Source organism: Mustela putorius, unplaced genomic scaffold, assembly GCF_011764305.1.
Source record: "Mustela putorius furo isolate JIRA1106 unplaced genomic scaffold, ASM1176430v1.1 tig00003871_pilon_pilon_pilon, whole genome shotgun sequence".
In the NCBI taxonomy this organism is placed as follows: domain Eukaryota; kingdom Metazoa; phylum Chordata; class Mammalia; order Carnivora; family Mustelidae; genus Mustela; species Mustela putorius.
This window is the reverse complement of record NW_025422023.1, coordinates 7660388-7684567: the sequence shown is the minus strand read 5'-3', so window position 1 is coordinate 7684567 and position 24180 is coordinate 7660388. Positions and strand designations below refer to the sequence as shown.

Below are 24180 nucleotides of genomic sequence, written 5' to 3'. Positions count from 1 at the left end.
TCTCAATCTCCACCAACACAACCAATTGGTATTTCACGTTTCCTGCGTCCAAAACAGAACTGCTCGTTCCCATCCCCCAAACCCACCTCCACCATCTTGGTAAACAGCAGGAAGACCACTGTGAGACTCTCTTGCACATCTCACATTCGATCTGTTTTAAGTCTGGTCTCTTCTACCTCACAGCACACCCTGAAGTTCACCAGTTCTTACCCCACTGCCTGTGTAGTTTCAACTACCACCATCTCTCACTGGACTGCTCCAACAGCCCCCTCACCAGTGTTTTTCCTCCAACTTCAGCCACATTCCATTTTCCACTTAGCGGGGGCAATGAGCTTTTTAAAAATTTTAAGACTTAAATTATGTTGCTCTAAACTCTTATACTTCCTCCTGGACACTTAAAACAAAAGTCAATCCAGCATATTTAGCCTCCGTGGCCCCTGCCCATTGCTGGGAAATAATTCTCCAGAGCTTTCATGCCTCTGTGTGTCTTATAAGCAAGGCACTAATAGCCCTTTGTTCCAGACCCATTTTTATTTTTTTAAAGGTTTTTTTATTTATTTAAGAAACAATTTTTTCTTTGAGAAATAGAGGGTACATGAGCAGAGGAGAGGAGCAGGGGGAGAGGGAGAAGTAGACTCTGCACTGAGCAGGGAGCCCGATGTGGGGCTCAATCCCAGGAGTCTGGGATCATGACCTGAGCTGAAAGCAGATGCTTATATGACTGAGCCATCCAGGCGCCTCACAGACCCATTTTTAAAGCATGTTCTTAGGGCAAACAACCTTAGAAGATGGAGACAGTGTCTCCTTCCAGAGGAAATGGCAGCCAACCAGCAGTCTGCCGTGACGCCGTGCAGCTCTAATAGTGTGCAAGCAGGCTAAAGTGTCAGGCTCTTCCTAGCTCCCGACACCCACTAATGCCAGCAGCGCCCCAAAGCACTATGAATTTCCCAGCACTCAGTTGAGGGGTGGGCCCTTTGAGAAAAACGCCACCTGACATGACTGACCCCTCCTTCCCTCAACAACCTCATCTCCTACCACATTGCCTCTCTTCACTTCATGCCGATCATTATAATCTTCTTGCTAATCTTCAAAACACCTCAGTTTAGTTCCCACCTTGGGCTCTTGCACTGTTCTCTCTCCTTGCACTGTTCTCTCTCCCTGCGACACTAGAAAATGTTGATCGTTTTCTGCCTGTATTAATGCACAGTAAACTCCATGGATTTGTCATCATACAGTGTGGGTGCAGCCATGCCCCACCAATCCCTCAATATTGTTTTAAAAACTCCATTATACAGAACCTTCTGTGCCCAGGCATATTGAGACACTCGGGCAGGAGAACCTGTCAGATCCTTGGAGTGTGCCAAGAAGGTAGGCAATAAGGCTTGCAGAATTTGGTTTCAAGAGGTCTGTCTCCACCTAAGGCTGCTAGCTCTCCTGCTCACACCAGGTCTACAGATTAGGTCCTACATTTTACTGTTGATAAAGAGCACACATAGTAGGGTATATGGTACAACTGACCCTGGGTGGGGATCTTTAAGGGAAGGGTAACCGAGGAGAGGACAGATGAGCGAGATGTTGAGGTGACTGGTGGGCAGGGGTGGGAAGCAGGCGGATAGAGAGGAAACTCAGGGAGGGGTGGGTTGGCTGGAAATCGAAGAATCAATTAGGACGTAAAGCTTGATTTGTTCTTTGGTCCATTTTGACTTGGGAGTATTTATGGTCTTGCTTTCCTCAGTTTTGCTAGTTCTGGGGTTTGATGCTTCCTTCTCCAACTCTAACAAAGCTAAATAAACTACCTCCTTCAACCATTTCCAGGATTTTTATCTGTGAGTCGACGGAGCCCAGAAACAAAAATGTAACGTGCGCCGTGAACCAGGCTAGGCTCCAAAAAGCCACAAAGACAAGTTATGAGTCTTGTCCCCAGAAGTATTAGGCCCACAAGGGGGTGGGGAAAGGGGTGAGCAGACACATGCACAGGTGTTAGCCATGCCCTTCTGCCCTGCTCTATGAGGACTGCAGGGTAAAGGCAAGCAGAGGGTGCTGGGAACACAAAAGAGGGCCATTTTAAAGAACGCTAGGAGGGGCCCAGGAGGGCATCCCGAGAGACACTGGTCTCTGACATCCGTCTTCAAGGCTCAGGAAGGGACAGCCACCGTGTTGGCACATGTCAGGGACGGGGAGGGGAGAAGGAGCCCAGTCAGGGGAACGCACGTTGGTGTGAGCATGGGAGGAGCACAGGCGAGGCCAGAGAGAGAGCAGGGCCAGGTGGACCGGGAAGACAGCAGGCACTGCCAAAGGTTGACAGGGAGGTCATGTGACCCATTTGCTTTTTAAGAAAGATCTCTGTGGTGGCAGGATAGGTCCTACAGTAAAATGTAAATGTAGGACCTTTTTTTTTTTTTTTCCAACCTGCTTTGTATTTCCTTTGTGTGTTGTCTTCTTTATTACACACACAAATCCTGACGCCTTATGCCAGGAGTATTCGGCAAACAAGGGAGAGAGGAAGAACAGGAGAGCCGCCAGCACAGTGCAGGGGAGAGCGGAAGTGGTGCCGGGAGGCATGTTTGCGGGGTCACAGCTCACAGAACAAACACGGATGGGCTCCTGAGGAACAATGAATGCTCGGGCTGCACAGAAACTGAACAATGGTCCCCACTGCCAAGAAGTGCAAATGTGTTCTGTCTGTACCCTCCCTTCAGTGAAGGAGAGAAAGAATAGGAGAAAACAACATCCTGAGATTTTATAGTCAAAGTGGGGCATATTTATCCTTCACAGACAATTGAAATGTTAAAAAAAAAATAATTCTTAATTGAAGAAACTCGTGGACGAGTAACAGTGTAGCCAACTGTGTGAACATCAACATCTCTCCCCCTTCTAAGTAAGGACAGGAATTTAAGCAGTGTTTTTGAAGTATTTAGAATCCTATCTATCGCTATGGCATTGTTGTTGTTGTTGTTTTTAATGTTTTACCCTGGATCAGAGAAACTGAGTCACGGGCTTCATGCTGGATGTTCCTTTTCAGGTTTTAGTTCCCAAGGTAGAGTTTTCACGTGAACAAACATACTTCTTAAAGTATCTTAACACTTCCTTGCACATTTGCGAGGGCACCACGGTCAGCCACTTACGGAAGGGGCAGTGGGCACGAGGTCACTTTCCGTTCTGCCCGTCTGCATTGCTGTGTGAACCCGGACAGACTCGTAAATGGAAGGTTCTTCCACTTTTCTCGGGTAGGGGTGTTTCAGGACAATCAGGGTGCCTGAGTGAAGACAGAAGAACATCGTCAGACAGCAGCCCCAGAAAGAAGGCCCACAGGCTAACAACCAGAGAACCACGGCTAGATTTTAGCCTCTTACATTCTCATCTTTTCACTTGCTCATTTTCTCGACGTTTCTGGAGTCGCACCCATGTGCCAGGCACTTAAGGTGGACACTAGATATAGAAAGCATGAGGAGATGATTTCTGTCCTTCCAGTGCTCAGACAGAACTAGCAATGGATCTTACTTAACGGGTTGCCATTTAAATGAACAGGGTGATAAGAGCAGGGTCAGAGATGAGGATGACGCATGCTGGGGGCTCCTGGGGGCCCCAAAGACCCCTTCCATGGAACACTTGGGAATAACTTTCGTGGAGGGGCCCACATGGATCTAGACCTTCAGCTGTAACTGGAAACTTACAGGAAGGCTTTACAAAAGCCACGAAAGTAAAAGGGAACAAATGCACTGCGGTATGAGAGGATTTATTCCACAGTCCTTATTGCTCAGTAGTTTCAGAACAAACTTATAACAGATCAGTGGGTCTCAGGAGAAGTGGACTCGTTGAATTACCCCTACTGTCTCTTACCACCCAATGAACAAAATAAGCTACATGAAAATCTGCTTTGCTCTAGTGAACGTGACCTGAACTGCCTTATGCATGATTGCCCTTACTTCCACCTGGAGGAGAGGGTCAGGCAGAAAAAGGGCTCCAACAGGGGCCAGTTCTGGGGGGCTTCGGCGTGTCTCTCCAAACCTGAGAGCACTTCTGACTCAACACTTTTGGTCTTCCCCCAGTCAATCACCTGATCAGAAATAGACACTTTATAAAAAGAGTAAGTTAAGGGTTTCTTCCTCCTTGCTGTGGTTTCTTTCTTTTTATTTCACTGGGGTCTTGTAAAGGCAGGTCTGAGATTGTACCATTCAGGGAGAACAGAACTCAGTAATACATTCAACAAATATTTACTGGGCTCTCCTATGTGCCAGACACTCATCCAGGCCGTGGGAATACAACAGCAAACAAAGAAGATACAGCACCTGCTTCGCTGGTTGGGGAGCCAGAAAAAAAAAAAAAGAAAGAAAGAAAAGAAATACAATATGTCAGGAGAGAGCAGTGTTGTAGAAACCCTAACAGAGCAAGATAAAGGCATAGCAGGTGATGAGGGAGGCATAAGGAAGAGGGTGTTATTTCATAAGGGTGGTGAGAAGGCGCCTTTGAAAAAGTACTTCGAAAGATTATAGAAAGTATGGACCTTGGGCACTGGGTGGCTCAGTGGGTTAAGCATCTGCCTTCGGCTCAGGTCACGATCCCAGGGGCCTGGGATTGAGCCCCACATCACGCTCCCTGCTCAGCGGAAGGTCTGCTTCTCCCTTGGCCTCTGCCCTTCCCTCCTGCTCATGCTCTTTTTCTCTCTCAAATAAATGAAGGAAAAAAAAGAAAAAGAAAACGAAAGTATGGAACTTGAACTGGTGTTAAGAGAGACAATGAGGACAGAGACCAGCTCTGCAGGTAAAAAGTACATTATAATAAAAATACACCTACAAACAAAGCCAGCCGATTATAGTGCTGGTGCTCAGTGCTCGAGTATGCATGACCCACTGACTGAAGAAACACCTGTGGCCTCTGACGACAGGCCCATGGGACCCCCTCCTGTCCCTTGACAAGAATCACCGAGAAAAGCCAGGAGAGGGTCTCTGACCTGGGCCCCAGAGAAGAATGAGACCCTGGCCTCCTTCTTCTGCACCCAGGTCACACCTGAAGCATTGGGATCACAGTGAAAAATGGCTTTCACAGGGACCCGCAGCCCCCATCCCATGCTTGCGCATTGTCAGCGCTCTCTTGTTAAGGTGATCCTTTCATGAGAACAGATCCAGTCATATCAGGACAAGGGGCCAGCGACAGGTTTACAGTTTTAGAGTCATAATGAAAGCAGAGACACCGAAATCAAGAGCAGACGTTGCGCGGCTTGGAGGCCGTGTTACACCATCGTAACGGTGCCAGGTGCTCGTGAATGTGGGCCTGGCTCCAAGATGCCCCCCGCAAAGATGCCCCTCCCTCCAATGATATGCCCGACGGTCACCATGGCATCATGGAATGAGCCACCACTGCCACTCTGTTCCCGTGGACCCTGGACAATCGTTCTAGCTCCTGTTTCCTCCTCAGACACGTGAGAATAATGACCTTTCTTCACAAGGCTGTCTGAAGCACTGAATAAAAAGTATTTTGTGAAAATGTGAGATGTTATTACGCGTTGATATAGAGTATTTTTAAATTCTTAGACGAAAACCCAATGATCGCATCTCTGGAACATGCATTTTTAAATGTCGAGTTAAAAAAGCCCCATGTGTGACATTCTGCCAAGAATGAAAATGGCAGAGTCTAGTAGCCGCCAATGGCCTTTCTTAAGCCGCCCGGGCCCCTCGTAAACCTTCCATCTGACAGTGGAGGAGAGGGGCCTGGAGCCAAAGCCTCAAAGCAGTTTTCAAGTTAGAAAAAATGTGAAATCTCGTGCTTTCTCTTCCCAGAGGATGCTAGATTTTCATTCTTTTCCCTATGTTTAATATGAAAATAATTTTTTTTAAATGATGTGCTGGAAAGGCACACCGGGTTAATTCCGGTTTTGCACATAACCAAGCATACTACCTGTAGTGACTTCCCTTTGTTTCTGTGACAAATCACCACCACCATAGGGCTTAAAACAACTCAGATTTCTTATCTTACAGTTCTGGAGGTCAGAAGTCTGAAATGGGTCCCATTAATCTAAAATCAAGGGATTGGCAGGGATGCTCTCTTTCTGGAAAGGCTCTAGGGAAGTATCCATTCTGTCTTTTCTAGCTTCTGGAAGCTGCCACCAGCCCTTCCCTGGTGGCCCCATTCCTCCATCTTCAAAGCCAGCAACAATGCGTGTGAGACCTGCCCACACTGCCACGTCTCTGGGTCTCCCTCTACCGCCTCCATCTTTTACTTACAAGGACCCTTATGATTACAGGGTGCCCACCTGGAAAAATCCAGAGTAACCTCCCCATCCAGAGTCAGCTGACGGGTAGTCTTAATTCCACCTACAAACTTAATTCCCTCCTGCTACAGAACGTAACATATTCACAGGTGCAGGGAGAGAGGTGGGCATCTTTGGGGGGGTCACCAGTTCCTGGAAGATAAGGACAGCCTTGGGGGGCCGCTGTGTTACAGTATAAGGACCTCTGGGCAGGGGTGCTGCCTGAGCCACAACGCTTTAACCACTTGGTATTGTAAACCCATTGTCTTTTCAACCAACAGGTGCAATTCCCAACCCTGAGAGTCCCTTCAGAGCAGGTATGGTGCCAAACTTATATTTGTGTCCCCGCCTCCCAGTAGAGATGCTGACATAATGAAGGCTTGATCAGTGAGGGGATACATGAATGCCATAGCTGGTCAGGGTTACGTCAGAGAAGAGCCTGGGAGGAGCCAACCTCCCAGGGTCATGATCACCTTGTGCCAGGATAAGGACGGGACCACAACGTCAAGTACAGCTGTCCAAACCTTCACTGGGGGGAACAATATTCTATTTCAAAAACCTCTTCTAAACTTTAACCAACAAACGCTAAACCGAGAGAAATGTTAATGAGTCAACAGGAAAGCAGAATTGAGTTTAGATTGATTTTAGCTAGTAAGACCATGAAAGAGGCTAGACTGAATGGTGGAATGAAGAAAATGACAATCTACTTATAAAATGATAGCTCCCACTGGTAATCCACCTCTTGAGGTCTTCCTAGCTTGATGGTTCTGGTCAAGGAGAAAACAATACATAGACTCCTTGGCACGGCTGCTGGGCTTACGATGATTTCCCCTTCAGCAGAGACTGTCCCGTTCTTGTACTCCAGGGTAGATCCCCACAGACCCTGGGTGTCCCCCACAAACACCTCCCCCCAGTGCACTCACGGGACTCACTTCCCAGGGATCTACCAGGGAAAAGGCCCACTATCTTCAGTTTCCGAGCTACATGAAGGAGACTGTTCTTTCCTGCCTTTCACATAAAACCAGGTCTCAGAAATGTCTCAGAGGTACATTTTTGAGGTGATCAGAGCAAGGCCAAGGGAGGCTTTTCGGTTTGCTGAAAGCCTCAGACTTGCCGTGATCATGGGGCTGATTCTTTATTGGCACTTGGTGTTCATCCTGCCTTTATATTATGAACAAGAATACTAATATCCTTACCAAAAAAAAAAAAAAAAAAAAATCCACTTCTCTCCCCCATCTTTTTTGTTTTGTTTTTTTTTTTTTTGTCTGTTTTTGTTTTTGTTTTTTAAATTCATCTAGCCAAGGTGGGTTTCTGTCATTTGCAATCAAAAGAAACTTAGAAAATGTAGCCACCACAAACTCATTATATTTCCACCTAAGGTCCAAGGTAGGCCCTTGGTCCCTTCCAGGAGGAACTCCAGGTGAGTGATAGGCCAAACGAACAGCAGGATCTGTTCGGAGAATTCAGCTACAAAGCAACGGGAGGCAGGGGCTGGTGGAGGGAGGAGAGAGGAAGCTCTGCGACCACAGGTCTGGGAAACCTGGCTGCAAGTTTCACTTCAGCTTCTGAGCTACATGAAGGAGATTGTCGCTTCCGGCCTTTGACGTGAAACCTGGTTTCAGAAGCGCTGCGTGGAGGTACGCTCTTGAGGGGATCAGAGCAGACCAGGGGAGGCGGTTCAGTTTGCCGTGGCTGCACTGCTAACTTACAGGACGCCCACTCCGACCCTGGCTTGTATTCCTGTGGGACCTCGTGGGACCTCGCGGGACCTCAGCGACACCGGAGGAGCAGCCTCGCGCCCAGGCACTGGGGTGATCTCTGCAACAGAGAGTAGCTCAAGAGCACATATAGCTCCTACAAGGGAAACTTTTTTTTAATTAAAAGTTATTTAATGGGAGCAGAGCAGGGGCCTCCCTTCAATCCTAGGAGCTTGCCATTGTGTTGTGTTGCTAATGTATTTTCAGGATCAACAGGAGAAAAGGAGGCAGAGAGAAACACTCCACTTTCCTGGAGCAGCGTCAATAACCTGGAAGCTTCTCCTCCTGAAAGTGCCTAGAACCACCAAAGTTTCCTTCAGTCTTAAAAGGGAAACTTTTATTCAGGGTATTTCTGTTATGCACTAAAGCACCTGCTTACCCACCAGGTTTCTCGGGCCAGACTGTAAGATGTTTGAGGGTAAGAATGATGTCTGATTCATCACTCTACTGTCAGTAGCATCACAGCGTGGCTCATAGTTGGTGCTCAATACCTATTTGCTCAATTAAAATAGGACCACGTCCATCCATGTTTTGTCCTTGCCCTCGGGTTCAGAAAACAAGCTTGGCAACTGGCATATCTGTGGCAGTTTCCTCTGTCACCTCTTGCTGGTGGGAAGGAGCTTTCCAGAGGGAGTGACAGGAATATTCGAGATCTTTCTCCTTTTGTCTTTGCAACCTGCTCAGCAGATGAACTTGAACCCATTATAAAATGGTGCTGGAGAAACTGTGTTCATTTACATATACAGGGGCTTTAAGTTCCCTTGTCCAGTCTCCCAGGGAGAACTATACAGAGGAATGAGAGGCAGGTCAGTCAGCCAGGTTGGAAGATTCTGTTGAAATACCCACGTCAAGTCAGGTCACTCTCTTTGGAGCGGCCACTTGACCTAACCTTTCATCTGAATCCACTGTGGAACTGGCTTAAAATTTGGAGAGGACATAAACATTTGATAAACAGAAATTCAATCATCCCTCACGAACTCTTCATGATCTACCAAAGAAGGTAGAGGTCTTGCATATAATACGACGGAGTGAATTACCATAAACTGCTTCATGGAAAGACGTGTTAAAAATTATTTTTATAGCCTTACATACTTAATCCCATCCAATCTTCACCAGTAAGTCATGAACTATTAGATCATCGGCTCTAATTTATAAGATGATGAAACTGAATCTCAGAGAGGTTACGTAATTTGCCCAAGGACATCCAGCTGGTGAGCAGTTGAACGGGGAGTTCTTGTGTTTACTCATTTTACGGTATTATTCTCAGCCATGGTGGCCACCCAATGGAAACTCTCTACAGCCTGTGAAATATGCTCCATGGTAGGCAAGACAGCATACACAGGGATCAAAGTTCGAAGAAATGGGTTCTTTAAGAGGCAGCTTGAGGAATGGAGATGTGTGTTTTTGCCTCAACATTTCTCACCAGACCTCAGTTTCTTCATTTGTAGAGGAAAAATGAGATGGTCTGTAGGCTCCCTTCCCATACTAATAGCCTATACATCCAGTTGAACACCCAGGCTCGAGGCAGGCGTAAGAAGTACGAGGACACTGAGTGACCAGAGCTGTGTCCTGTTTCCTGTAAATGTACGTTATCCATTAAAGACTGTCCTCCTGGGGCCATTAAGTCTTTGTGCCTCAGTTTCCCTTTCTTCCACCTTCCCATTCAACCTTTACATTTCATTTTACCTGACTGTATTTATAGAGGCTGTTTTGTATCCTTTCTGGAGGGACATAAATAAGATGGGCCTCTGTGTGTTTGTTTTCTAGTTGACTTTTTTTCTGTTTTAAGATATCCTCTTGATATCTTGATATCCTCTTGAGACAGTATCATTTCTCAAAAGGCCATTCATGTAAATAAAATGAGAACAGCAGTAAATACAAAGACAGAGGCTCAAACTGATTCACATTCTTTACATCACAAACCAAAAATATCATTACAGACCTTAAAGAAGAGAGTCGGGGAGAGCCCCGCCATGTCCTACAGACATTCTCTTAGGTCACTGTGGCAGGGAATCTTCCCATCCAGACCCACTCGGGGTCACACTGCCGCGGCGATGGCGTGCTGCCAGGTGACTGGTAGACCAGGAGACGTGATGTGAATGGAAAGCCCCTATGCTTCAGAGCAAGGTTGGCCTGGATTCCACTCGCAGCTCTGATGCCTGCCAGCGGTGCCCCCTGCCCCAATAATTCAGAATGCCTACGTTTTGATCGCCTCATCTGAAAATGGGACAACTTTCACATTTATGGTGGGTGGTACAGAAGAGTAAAAAAGAATTTGATATATGTGAAAACGTCTGATAGAACGCTAGGAACTCAATGAGCACTCCACAAATGTTGCTTCCCTTTCCTGCCCTGCCTGCTTTTTCCTTTTTCGAACACACCTCATCACAAACTAAGAAAATTTCCTTTTTTGGTGAGCATAAGCTAAAGAAGTGATTCTTGGTTGTGGTTTGGCAGAATTCTGAGTTGTCACCAATAATTTTCAGAAATGTCACACAAGTCTCAAACTACAATTAATTTTAACTTCATTATTCTTAAATGCCACCTGGGTAAAAAGGCTGGGGTTACAAAATAAAATAATAATAACTATAGCAGTTATCAAGAGGTTGGGAATCCCCACATCAAGACAAAAAGAGAAATGGAAATTTGACATTTAAGAAAGAACCAGATAGGACCTTCAAAACTGAGAACCAATTATTATAAAGGGTAAGCACAAACATAGCACTTGACTTGTATCATGCTGGGTAGGTGATTAAAGTCCCAGCACAGTAATTCCTATAATACATTGTGTATGACTATTTCATACACAGAAGTATTCTTTTTTTAAAAAAGATTTTTATTTATTTATTTGACAGACAGAGATCACAAGGAGGCAAGAGAGGCAGGGAGAGAGAGAGGGGGAAGCAGGCTCCCTGCAGAGCAGAGAGCCCGATGTGGGGCTTGATCCCAGGACCCTGGGATCATGACCTGAGCTGAAAGCAGAGGCTTTAACCCACTGAGCCACCCAGGTGCCCCTACACAGAAGTATTCTAATAGAAACAAAAGGTAATAGGAAAGGTAATTTTTGTTCTAATAATATTTGGATATTTAAGGATAAAAGTAAATGCTCTCTAGGGCCACTTGGGTGTTTCAGTCATTTAAGCATCTGACTTGGGCTCAGGTTGTGATCTCAGCATCCTGGTATCAAGTCCTGCATTGGCCTCTGCACTCCACAATTCAGTGGGGAGTCTGATTCTCTCTCTCCCTTTCTCTCTTCCTCTACCCTTCTGCCTCTCCCTCCACCTTCCCCTGCTCCTTTGTGCATGCATGTGCTCTCTCTCAAATAAGATAAAATAAAATAAAATAAATGCTGTCTAAATTTTCAAGATTATATATATGAAACTTAGCTAATTACAAGAGAATACAGTAAAAATTGATAATGGACCAAACATATCCATGCTAATAAAAAAGTCTCAAATTTCCAAGTCTAATTTGAATTGAATTTTAGAAGCCATGTACACATATGAAGGAAGTTTTACATAGAAGCTTATGATTACAAATGAAAGTCAAATTCTGAATTTAATCATTACTGACCATACATACAACATAAAGCATCATTTCAAATGACGCTCCACATAAACTTTGGAAGTAAAAGTTAATTGTCGGAAGTTTGCTGGTTACAGTGTTGCCATGCACGTTGCAAAGCAGCCTTGGGCAATGGATGAATGGGAAACCAACATGAAATGATGAAATGTGGATAATTAGCAGCATTTATTCTCTTACTGGGAGGAAGGATCAGGGCACGAAACTGACAAACATCTTTCTTCTCATAAGATTTACATAGCAATGCAAAGATTTAAAAAAAATTTTTTTGCAAAGATTTTTTTATAAGTGAATTATGCAATATGTTAGAACAGAAAGAGCCACCGAGGAAAGTAAAGGGAGAGAACATGTCAAATGTCTCTCTGATATACTTAGGAAATGACTGGGATTTGACAGTCAGAAATACCTTAAGAGTATTTATGGGTGTCAGTAAGGAGAAATTAGAGGGAACAAAAACTTTCATGGAGATTGGAAAGGTTAAATGCAGATTATAGCAAGGGAAATTATAATAATAGAATACTGAGGCTGTCAGGGGGCTTAGATCTTGCTTAGGAAATCTTCACTCTTCCAATGAGGAAACAGAAATCCTCAGAGTTTAAAGAGTAGAGAATAGGAATAGAATAGGAAAAAGGATATCTCAAAATAGTATTCTTCCCTTGAGGTAAACACTTTTATGTCTCCTCAATACAAAGATTTTCTTAAGACCCAGAGCCTAAGGAAAACCTGGGATCCCCTCTATATTATGTATGACTATAAGGTGAAGTGTAAGGCTATTGGTTATTTTGGAGGTTCCCCCTCTCTCCCCCCCACCGCCCCCCGCTGCCCTAGGAGGTAATGTGTCCAGTAGATTAAGTGTGGGGAAGTCTCTCTTAAATTCACTCCCCATGCACTGCAGGGGGATGCTGGCCTGAAGGGGGTCTGGGCTAAAAGGAGTGGACTGACATACCCAGTTCGAGTCCTTTCCATTCCTAGGATCTGGAGGTGAGAACCCTTGCAAGCCTCATCCATCGTGCAGGCAAATACCTCCCCTGGTAATCTTTACCTGAATGAAAACTTTAGGAATTTGCCCTTCCTCTGATGGTGAACAAGAAACCATGAGCCTGGAGGTTCCCCCATCACTGCGGGTAAACACCAGGAGCCAATACTTAAATGAATAAGAAGAGACCTATTTTTGGAAGGTGGCATCCTGGTTTCCATTCACTGTTATTCACAGGTCACAGTGCTGACTGTGACTTCTGAAAATCTGCTGGGCTTAAGAGTCATCATGACTTCAGCACGTTATCTTGTTTCCTGAGGCCTATTACTCTCAGAGGGGCAAAACTAGAACACTCACTTGTCATGGGTTTTCCCCCTTGTTCCCAGCCTCAGTGGCTTTGCCTTCATCTGGCTGGGACAGATAAGAGGAATATTTCAGAGTCCGTGGAATCTAACTCAAAGGCTGGAAGTTAGTAAGCCAAGTACAGACTCTTAAGCATCAAGAGCCTGTGACAGGCATTCGAATAATATCAAATTCCCTGTTGGATGATGATGGAACAGAGAAGGTGCAGCAGAGACGATAAAAATCTTAGTTTCCTGAGTTTCAGCGCAATACATAAAGTAGTTATGGTTAATGTTAATAATACTAGCTTTGGATAAAACTACCCCAGCAGTCAGGATTATACTTTTTTTTCATAATCCCTAATGGATTAATGGTAAACCTTCTTTAGTTAGACTGACATATTAACAGGGAAACTTAATGTATTTACAGGAAATTTCATTGTCCTGAATTCAATGTCAACGTGTCTATACTTCAGCGAAATCTTAGGTGATCCTTTTGGCTGGAGATCGGACCTGTGCCAGAAAGGTTCAACCAAACACCACTACATGCACTTTGGTCTTAAAGTTGTTGTTGTTGTTGTTGTTTTGAAACATTTTGATAGGTTAGAGTGTGCACCTTTTCTCTAACTTGGAGAAAGTTCAGGAAGGAGCACCGAGAATGATCCAAAGGGTTAAAAATAGAATCTAGGAGGAGTGTTTAAAAGAAGGACACTGATGTTGCTTGGAGGAAGAAAGAAGGCTGCAAGATAACACTGTTCATGGCTTTGAGGCAACACAGAGTTCTCACGCACAGTTTTCCACCCACTCATCCATTCATTCACCCGAAGCGTCATGCAACATATCGGGACCTGGGGGACGTGGAGAAGGACACAGCAGAGGCAGATAAAACAAAGTCTTTTGCTTCAAAACGTCTCTTCTCAAGTTCTAGTGACCAAGAAGTGAATAAAACTGAGGGTTGGAAGTGAAGGGATTTGAGAAACTGAAAAGCTTGCCAATGCTGGGAGCGATGGAAATAAATAATACAGGCCCACCTGCCATGTGTGATGAGAACTATTGCTGGTTAAATGAGGAGGTAGCTTCCAGGGCCAACTGGAAGAATTTCCACCAGAAAAAAAAAATTATAGCTTCAAGTTCATAGTTTGGAATATTCTATTACAGGTCTTGTGCAGTGAGTATAAAGTAAGGCAACTATTTTGTGGTTTCCACTGTGCTTTTCGTCTACACTTGATACCGTATGATTCATCTCAGGGTCTATCCAGGCCACAGAAACAGCAGAAACAGGCCCACAGTGAATTTAAGAGAGACTTCCCCACTGGCATCTCTCCCCACCACAGTGAAGTTAACAGAAAGCCCACTGGCCATGTTTACCCAGAAAATGAGTATGTACAAGTTCATGGTAAAACAGCAGTGCTGCTAAGTCTTGAGTTCCTCTTCTGCCTCAAGTTCTGGAATTGCCCAGCTTTTGACTAACTGAGAGTTACCATCACTCGGGTCACATAATATTGTGATTCTGTATCACAAATACAGGGGTGATCTTCTGCTTACTTTATGGAACTGGTACAGAAAATCAAGTCGGATAATTCAAATACCAAGGTCACGTGTTTTTTGTTTTTAAAACTTCAATATTCTAGTTTGACTTTAACCACTCAAACGGGGAAATTCAAAATTTTCTATCCATCTTTAAGTCTAGTGTAAAAACTTAAAAAGCCAAGATAAGAGAAACAGAACTTTATGGTGAATAAAGGCCTTGCTCAAGAGAGCAATTTCTAGTCAATACTTGCAATATTCAGTGATGTTTGTGGAAATTTAAGTAAGAATTTTGTTTTTAAATGTTCAAAATTATCTTTTATGGGTCTCCCCAATATGCAAATGGTCCATACTAAAATTATGAGGAATCAGAAAGTTGTTCCAGCCTTTCTTCTTTCTTTGTTGATTATATTTATTGTTATAAAGTGAAAAGACTACTTTAAAAAAATTGTATATTTTATATCAATCCATTAAATGACGCATTCTAAGAAAACTATCTACTTTGCACGAAGCACATTGTTTTTTACCCAAAGATGATACTGATATAAACATATACACATACATACACATATATGTATATATGTATGTATATATAATGTTTGTATTATATATTAATATATTAATAAACTATATGAATAGTTTATTAATGTAACATATAGCAGAATAATTGAAAAAAATTGTTTCTAAACATATCTAATTGTGTATCATAAGCACATAATTCAACAGAAGTACAACTATTTAATGAAATCCTCCCTGTCCCTCCTCTATCCTGAAACAATGTCTCCTAGTTGAAGTCTCTATCTGTTCATTGCTTACCTGTCTCACTTCCAATCAAAGGCTGATTTGCAAAATGCTTGACAAAATCCTTCAAAGATGAGAATTCATTAAAGCCAAATTTAAATGAATATCCAGTATATTCAACATGAAAGTGTTTGACAGAGTCTTTGGCTCTGAAAGGGAAAAAGAAATGCTTAAGGTTATTTAAGGCTTTGAAGAAGAAGAGAAATATAAACTTAGGTATTAGCATCACCATTAAACTCTTCTAAAAACTGAGCCTTACAATGCAGCTATTGAAACCACTGGCATTTTAAAAGTACTCGTGCTTTTTTGGCAGAGCTCTTCTCAGTTTTTCACTGTAATAGAAGACAAGAGGAGATTCTCCCCGTGCATTCTCTGATTTACCCAAAGTTATCCTTGACCAAAACCCCCTTCAGTATTTAAGACCAGCAGAGAATAGGGAATGATAGAAATGGCAGCTCGCACCCTCCCCAAGTTCTCCTCTTTTTGGCTCTTCTCTCTTACTTGTTTGGGAGTCCATCTGAATTCTGTTTCTGTCACTGAATTTGCCCTTTTTTGCCATGCTGGTTCCACTGCCTACTGAATAAAATACACAATTTCCTACAACGTCATTTGCCACCTCACTTTTGGAATAAGGCAGAGCACTAAATAAATTTTAAATTGTAAGTGTATATATAGTTATATATAAATATATAAATCACGTATTATTTATAAGTTACATATATAAATAGAAAGCATATATAAATTCTATATTACACATAATATATATAAATGTTATGTGTCTTACATAGAGATACATTATTTGACTCCCACTAATCTTCTCTTCTCTATGAATGACCTGCTCCAACTTTAGCAAGCATCAGAAATCAGAATCACCGGGAGGGCTTGTTAAAACCCAGATTTCTGGGTCCTACCCCCTGGATTCCTGATTCAGTACTTCCAAGGTGTGGAGCCCAGGAATTTGCACCCTTAACATGTTCTCGGTGATGCTGCTGGTCTGGGGACCACACCCTAAGAATGGCTGCTCTAAGCCAAGTGGACCTACAGTTCTTCTAGAAGTTTCTTCTCTTGTCCCTTAGCTCTTACAGCCCCCAGTCCCCTTCACCTGCAACAGCGTCCTCTTTGTTTCTGATCAAGCATCAGTTTAAATACCACCTACTCTGTCAGTCACTGCATGACCCTTCCATCTTAAGTTACTTGCTTTGCTCTCCTCAACCCTCCAAGCACAGATCTTGCTTCCTTTCCCGTGGGTTACTGCATTCTACCTTGTAGACAACTACCTGTGCAGCGTCCCACTCCCCATGAGGCTGAACTTCCTCAGAGCGAAGTCTGAACCTTCTCAACACTCACCACCGTGGTCGGCATAGAGCGGATGCTCTCAAACACGGATTATTAAGGGAGTGAACCAGGGAACGAGTCAAATCGGCCAGTCTTCTGAGCCAGTCTATGGTTCCTGTCACCTCTGCTGGTGGTTATTTCTTTTTCTGAAAGTATTTCCAAGTGTTTGTCTTGGAAATTGGTGAATTTTACATTTTTATACAGATGGGATATACATGCGCCTGTTTGTAATAAGCTTCTGATCGAATTGCTCACATGAGACATCTACAGGTGAGAAGTTAACATTCTTTGATCGAATACTCCCGCAGGTTTGTTAAGTGATTTGGGGAAGAGCTATGCATTAAACGATTTGCAGCCTAATGACCTGATGAGATTTTCACCTGTAGCTGTCTATCAGAGAAAGCACCATTCTTGCTTCTACCTGAGCAGAATTTCATGTCTGATGAATACTTTTCCCAAAAATGTTATTTAGAAAAATTCTAAGCAAAATATAGCAGAGTAACATGAAAAATGTTAATGAATGTGTGTGTGTGTGTGTGTGTGTGTGTGTGTGTTTTCTCCATGACCTCTTATTTATCCCATCTCCCATCCATGATGTGGCAGGCAGCTAGCTATCGCAACTCTGATCCTCAGTCCCTGGACTACATAAGCCTTTCCCATTTATTCAATAAAATGCTAGTATAGATGCTACTATGAAGGGATTTTGCAGATAATTCGGCCCTGCATTAGCTGACCTGACAACAGGGAGATGGTGTGGGTGGGCCTGACCTAATCATGTGAGAGTCCTGGTAAAAGCAAAGAGTTCTTTCTGGCTGGTCACAGGAGAGGAGATCAGAGAGACTGTTCTAGAAGGAAGCAAACATCTGTGCTGTGAACTGCCTGTGGGGGCCACGTGGCAGGGAACTAACTGTGTGTGGATTCCAGAGGCTGACCCTGGTCCCTGGTCAATAGCAGCATGGAAAAGATGGAGCTCAGTCCTACAGCAATAAGGAAATGAATGAAAAGGAATGAAGCCAAAAAGAAGAGGTCGAGGGAAGAGGACTCTGAGTCCCGGCTGAACCACAACGTCAGCCAGCACCTTGGTTTCGGCCTGGCAGGAGCCCCAGCAGAGAAACTGGAGAAACCACCTGGGCTTGCAACACACAGAGACTGTGAGATGATCAATGGAGTTGTTTAAAGTCACTGAGTTTGGGGTAATTCATTATGGGCACAGAAAATACGGAAGTCCAGAAGCACAAAGAGAAGAAAAGAAAATTAATTCTTGGCTTTTGAGCTCATAGAAACCTGCCATCAATTATTTCAGGAAATACTTTTGAAGCCAGTCTTTGCCCCTATCAGAGGGAGAGGAGATAAAAAAAAAAAAAAAAAAAAAAAAAACAGAAAAACAAAAACAAAACCAAATGGTCTCTAATCTGGATTCAGGGTAAAGGATTCAGAGGTAAAGGAGTGTAGATGTAGATGTTGAGTTAGTGACGAGGAGGCCTAGACCATGTGGGGCAGAAAAGAATAGAGAAAACCTCATGTCAGATCAGCGTGAGGGGTGCTACATCAAGGGACACTTTTTTTAAAAGATTTTATTCATTTATTTGACAGAGAGAGCACAAGCAGGGGGAGAGGTAGGCAGAGGGAGAGGGAGAGGGAGAAGCAGCAGGCTCCCCGAGGAGCAGAGAGTCTGGCCTGGGGCTCAATCCCAGGACCCCTAAGATCATAACATGAGCTGAAGGCAGTCGATTAACCAACCGAGCCACTCAGGAGCCCCCCAAGGGACCTTTCAGGAGCACATGGAGGTGCTATTAGAACAGCAAAAAAACAGTAACCGTTTGAGGTTGTCAATTTCATGGATCCTCACATCCCCAGTCTAAGCAGAAGGCAACTCCCCATAAACCCAGAAAGCCTTGCTACACGCCCGCAGAGGCCAAGGTGACAGATGCTGACCGAAAACCAATGCCTCCTCCCAATTATCACCGGGCGAGGTCAGCTTCCCTGATCAAGAGGCCAGCTAGAAGGAAGCAGGGGAGGAGAGGGACCCTGGAAGGACTGGACCATTATACAGGTTAGATCTGTGTAGGGACCACATTAATTCCATTAACACTCAGAGAAAGTGGAGCTTGGAGAAAGGTCAATCCATTTATAGAAAGAAAAAAAAAAAAAAAACAACCTTAAAATTTGCCTTACTGCCTGCTTGAGTTTGTGATTATGAATGTTGCACAGTCACAAATCGTTCTGATTTTCCAGGGCTAGCAAGAACTATTAAGAGGACACCGGGCCAGGTTTCAGGAATTTGGATTCTGGTGCTGTTTCTATCAATGATTAATGGGGTGCAAAGACAATTTAGCACTTTGGGTTTCAGTTTCTCCATCAGGTAAGTGAGACACTAAACAATTCATACAGTGTCTTTAGGCTCTCCCGTTTCCTTTCCTGCTGAGGGAAGGAGAAAGAACAGTTCTCATAGTCCACCATTCAGGCCTTGGAATCCTTAGAGCTGCAGGTCTCCCAGGAGTCAAGAGAATTTTTTTCTGGCAATGTGAGAATGTTGTTACCTGGCAATGTGCGTGTGATGATAGAGTCAATGCCTGTGTAAGGAAGAGTTGGAACAATGTTGAATTCATAGAGTTCCTCAGCGTCCTACCTCACAGAGAGAGAGTACAGCCCCGTACTTTCATTGCTGTCCCTCAGAAGGTAGCTGCCGTCACATCCGTTTGAGAGGAGAAGAGCCTCGGCCGCGTGGCGTGTGAGGTTGCCGTGATACCACCTAGGAAGGAGAGAACCACACTTTCACTTGGGCCTCACCACAGGCGACTCTTCCTTTACTGGGTTTTCCTCTCAGAGATGACCTCAGCCATGTTCTCCACCACAGGTACCCCAGAGACCAAACATCAGGACAAGGAACTCTCTGGGCCGGGCTGAGGGGAAAGTAGAGAAAACTGGCGAAAAGCAAGGTTATGGGTTGAACTGTGTCCTGATAATTCGTATGTTGAAGTCCTGAATCCCAGTACTTCAGCATGTGACCTTATTTGGAGATAGGGTCTTCCCTTTAGCAAGATTTTTTTCAAAGTCCCAGTCAAAAATAACCATTAAGACAAACCATAAGTGACTCTTAATCTCACAAAACAAACTGAGGGTTGCTGGGGGGAGGGGGGTTGGAAAGAAGGGGGCGGGATTATGGACATTGGGGAGGGTATGTGCTTTGGTGAGTGCTGTGAAGTGTGTAAACCTGGTGATTCACAGACCTGTACCCCTGGGGATAAAAATATATGTGTATAAAAAAAATTAAATTAAATTTAAAAAAAATAGCCATTAAGAATAAGATTTGGCCAATTTTCTTTCTCTTGATCTCTCTCTCACAAGCTCTTTTGCAAGTATGGTCCTGCTTTTTGCAGTGTTGCAAACCTCTGAGCTACTATACTGAAGTCCACAGTCATCAGTGAGATGAAGCTGAACACAAGGAATTCCAATGTTTTATACTGACACATAAACCCCATCAGATCGTGTTTCAAACTGACAAGTATCTGAGGAGCCAAGAGAAGTCCCAAGGAGTTTCAAATCAATCTATATGTTTTTTAAAAAGTTTGTTTTAGAAAAGGTAACGTAGATCCATGGTAGAAGAAAAAACCCCAAGTGGCTCAAAAAGAAGACTCAGTAAAAACCCTGTTCTCACCCTGAATCCCCAGTTCCTCTGTTTTCTTTCCAGAGGACACCAAGGTCAGCCATTTCCCCATGTTTCCCCCTCAGAGACAGCGATGCATCTGAAGGCATTCTAGTACAACCCCCACCTCCTAACTCTGTGGAAATAAGAGCATTCTAGGCACACTGATCTGCTCCTTTCCCCATAGATCTTACACATTTTTTAAATGACTCGCTAGAGGCAGTCCAGCGTGGTGAGATGGGATTGTGGCCCCTGGAGTTGGTTCACTCGAGTCCTATCTAGGTGATAGACACCTCTACCAGCTGCACAACCCTGGGCAAGTTACGTAACCAGTCAGAGCTTCAGCTTTCTCACTTCTAAAACAGGATTCATACTAGCCATATCCCATGGGCAGTTGTGAGTACCACTCACATTCACACACATGAAATGGCCGAAACAGGCCTGGCAAACATCAGAACTCAGGACATGGTAGTGGTTACATGAAACCACTGAGACCCACAAACCCTAACTTGTGCTACTTCTCATCAATGTGATTTTCTTCGGCCTCAAATATAATTTTTTTATTATCTTGAGTTTATTTTGGAAAATGGGAAGTTAGGTACAGGGGATAGTCGCCCCTGCAAGGGACCCCCAGCTCAGGGCAGCAGAGAGGAAGGGATCATAGGCAACTACACAAGTGATGTCAACTATGCCAGTGACTGAAGAGCTATTGAAGATGAATGGATAGTGTACAAGAACCTCAAGGAAGACAGGTGCCTGGGGGGCTCAGTCGGTTAAGTGTCTGCTTTGGCTCAGGTCACGATCCCAGGGTCCTGGGATCCAGCCGTGCCTCAGGCTCCCTGCTCAGCGGGGCATCGACTTCTCCCTCTCCCTCTGCCCTCCCCACTTGTGCTCTCTCTCTCTCTCTATTTCAAATAAATAAAATCTTAAAAAACAAACAAAAAAACAAAAACAAAACTTCAAGGAAGAGTCCTACTCTGAGGGTGAGGGCTTCTGCTGTCGTCTACTGGGACATCCCTCTGGCATGAAACTTTAGCCTGATAATAAACAGTCCATGTAAGACCATCTGTGGAAGGAAGTTTCTACATAGGTCTCCAAGCAATCTGTTTTCTAAATCTGCATTTCCCAATACATCTTTCTTTAGCATATTTCCTCTGTGGGGCACAGATGCCCCCATCCAGTATTAGAAATGTATTTGTGGGCTGGAAGCAATGGCAAAGAGAAACATTTCTATAGGATCACTCAGTTGTTTATGCACAAAGAAGCCTCCCCTTCCTTGAACTGATTCAGACAAGTTCAAATTTTCTCATTACAATATGCTTTCAAAGGACAGTTGGAATCTGGAATGAATACAATGTTGTATATCAGTTATGCCTCAATAGAAAAAGGACAATTGTGGAATTAAAAGTGAAGCTATAAAAAATACTCCAGGTTTGGCTACTAATTCTTTTTGACAGGTGAAATCTCCACAAGGTCACAAGTCCTTAAATACATCATGCCAATAATTACTTTTTGGATGAACACTTTGGTGTAAGATTCTGTTTGAGCCAATAGGTTACTTCTTTGAAGTGATAAAACTTGATTAATGAAATTCTAAAACATAAAGGGCTTGGACATTTTTTTGGATTCTTTTCAGTGAGATCTGAAGTCTGTGTTGAAAACATTTACAGAATTCTTCTGGTAATTATAGCCGGATGTCAGTTTTCACGAAGAATTTTTTTATGCTCACCTTTCAAATCATAACAATATATCATAAACATACAAGAAACACTTGAGCGTAAAGCAGGGAGAATCACATTGTCCTGAATGTGGAGTATCTCAGCACGGGTTAGTTTCTGGCTGACAGCTTAGCTGAGTCACTACTGCCATCCCGTTGGGTTTTATCGAGTCCTGGGCCTGGGCTGACCTAAGACAGAGACTACCAGGCAGCTTCCCACATTTCAAGATGTCTCTGGGGCAATGGGATCCTCATTCCCCGAAGAGCTCTTCCACATCTGACCTTCCTCTTTTAGTTGAGTTTAGTATCCCTTTCCTAGAAATTCTGATGAATGTATCTTCTGGGAAAGTGACTCTAAATCCAAATAACATTACATGTCCTTTCTAGGTCTATGTCCACTTTCGGTAAGGATCATTCAAGACGGTGTCCACAAAGAGCCAAAGGTTGAAAATAAAGCTGACAGTTTTCTCATAACAACCTTCTCTATCTTTTATCATTCCAATTTTGATTTATTAAGCTTCAAATCTGTGCCACACATTACACAAGGCATTATACGAGGCAGGTCAAAGGCAATAGAAATGGAAAAGCCCCGGTCTAGTCTCCACTAATTTAGTCAGGAGGGTAAGCTAAGTACTTTGCAAACTACGTTCCAGAGAATGGTTCCAGGAAGAAAGATCAAGCCATTGTTTGAATGAGCCAATATCTGAATAGGCCGTGAAGGACAGTAAGTTATTTTGTAAATTGTGTATTATTTTTTCCAATTATAAATCATATGTAGTAAAAATTAAAATATGTACACATATGGAAGAGAAAGTGGGAGTCTTTCACAAAGGAGCAAATATGAATTTCAAATAGTCTCAATACTAATTAGAGAACTGTAAATTAAGACAACAACGTGGTATTTTCTTTACTCATCAGCATGGCTAAAATTGAAGAATTAGACAGTATTAGGTATTGAAGAATACAGGGCTGTGGGTATTACCACTCACTGCTGGTAGAAAGGTAGAAGGCTGGAGGGGAATCTAGCACAGGGGAGCCGAACAAGGGCATGTGACCAGGGATTCCTGTCTAGAGTCAGCCTCTTGCAATACTCACACATAAGCTGAAGGAAATAGGAACAAAGGTGTTTATTGCAGACTTGTCGGTGAGAGTAAAAATTTGGAACCATCCTAAATATCTGCCAGCAGCAAAGTGATAAATAAAGTTGAGAGCTCCTAAAAGAAGATTATGTAAGAAGTTAACTGAGGGTGAAAAGGCATTGAGAGCATTTTGTTGATGAAGGCAAGGGGTCAGGTGCTATGAGCACTTTGTGCCAAGGGGGGTCGTGGGTGGTGGGTGTTCACTGTTCTTTGTTGCAAGTTAAGCATTCCAGGTGCCCAGAATACTTAACTTGCAACAAAGAGCAATGCAGTCCTAAACACCTGAAAATTGTTCTGCTCAGAAGCCAAGTGCACTCCCACTACGCATCACTGAGGATGTTTGTGTACACGCACACATCAAAGCCGAGGGGTCCCAGAACACGTTATTAAGTTAGAGGACTAGTGACAGGTACGGGATGACACCTCTTAATTAAAAAAAAAAAAAACCCCACAAAACTTTCCTTTCCAACCAAACAATACCACACATACACACAATCATATACAGGTATGCAAAAGCATAAAATAGAAGTCTGAAAAAAATACACCACCAAACTCAAATCCTGGAAGGAACCCAGGTGAAGGGTGTTGTTAAGGAAGACTGTAGCTCCGTAACAGTTTCCTGATTTGGCTTGATCCAAAAAATAATAATAAAACAGATTCATCCATCCACCGGGAGACTAGAACTGGAAATAAAGAGAAGCAGTTAAGGTCTTCTTTATGCCAACCTCCAGAGACAGCCCTGCTAATAATTTGTTTTATTCTTCCCTTTATTCCGCTGCTGTTTATTGAACACTGGAAGTGACCTAGCACTCAGGGGGAAGCGGGGGAGAGAGAGAAACTTTTTCCTCCATGTAAAGCACGGTGAGGTTTGGAGTGACCGTTTCCTCCATGTAAAGCACAGTGAGATTTGGAGTGACTGTTGTTCAGGGAAAGGAATGACAGGCGAGCAGGGCTGGAAACCAGAGAATGGTGTGTCTTGCATCAGAGCAGCACTCGGTGGCGTAAGCAACCCGGGGCGAGTGCAGCGGGCAGCCGTCAGGTGTGGTGACGAAGCTGGGAGGTTGGCCGAGTGACAGAGGGCGCTGGGGATTGACAGGTCCTTGGCTGATGCT

General features: G+C 43.8%; 1 protein-coding gene across 1 annotated transcript in view; it reads right to left on the bottom strand.

Moving 5' to 3' along the window:
* Positions 1 to 24180, bottom strand: part of DAPP1 (dual adaptor of phosphotyrosine and 3-phosphoinositides 1) — a 49356-nt gene that overhangs the window by 9069 nt on the left and 16107 nt on the right. The window contains exons 2-4 of the mRNA XM_013054055.2: positions 19196 to 19318; positions 15247 to 15380; positions 3126 to 3256 (exon numbers count right to left, since the gene is read on the bottom strand). Of these exons, the coding sequence (XP_012909509.1) occupies positions 3126 to 3256; positions 15247 to 15380; positions 19196 to 19318 (388 nt within the window). The remainder of the gene's footprint in view (positions 1 to 3125; positions 3257 to 15246; positions 15381 to 19195; positions 19319 to 24180) is intronic.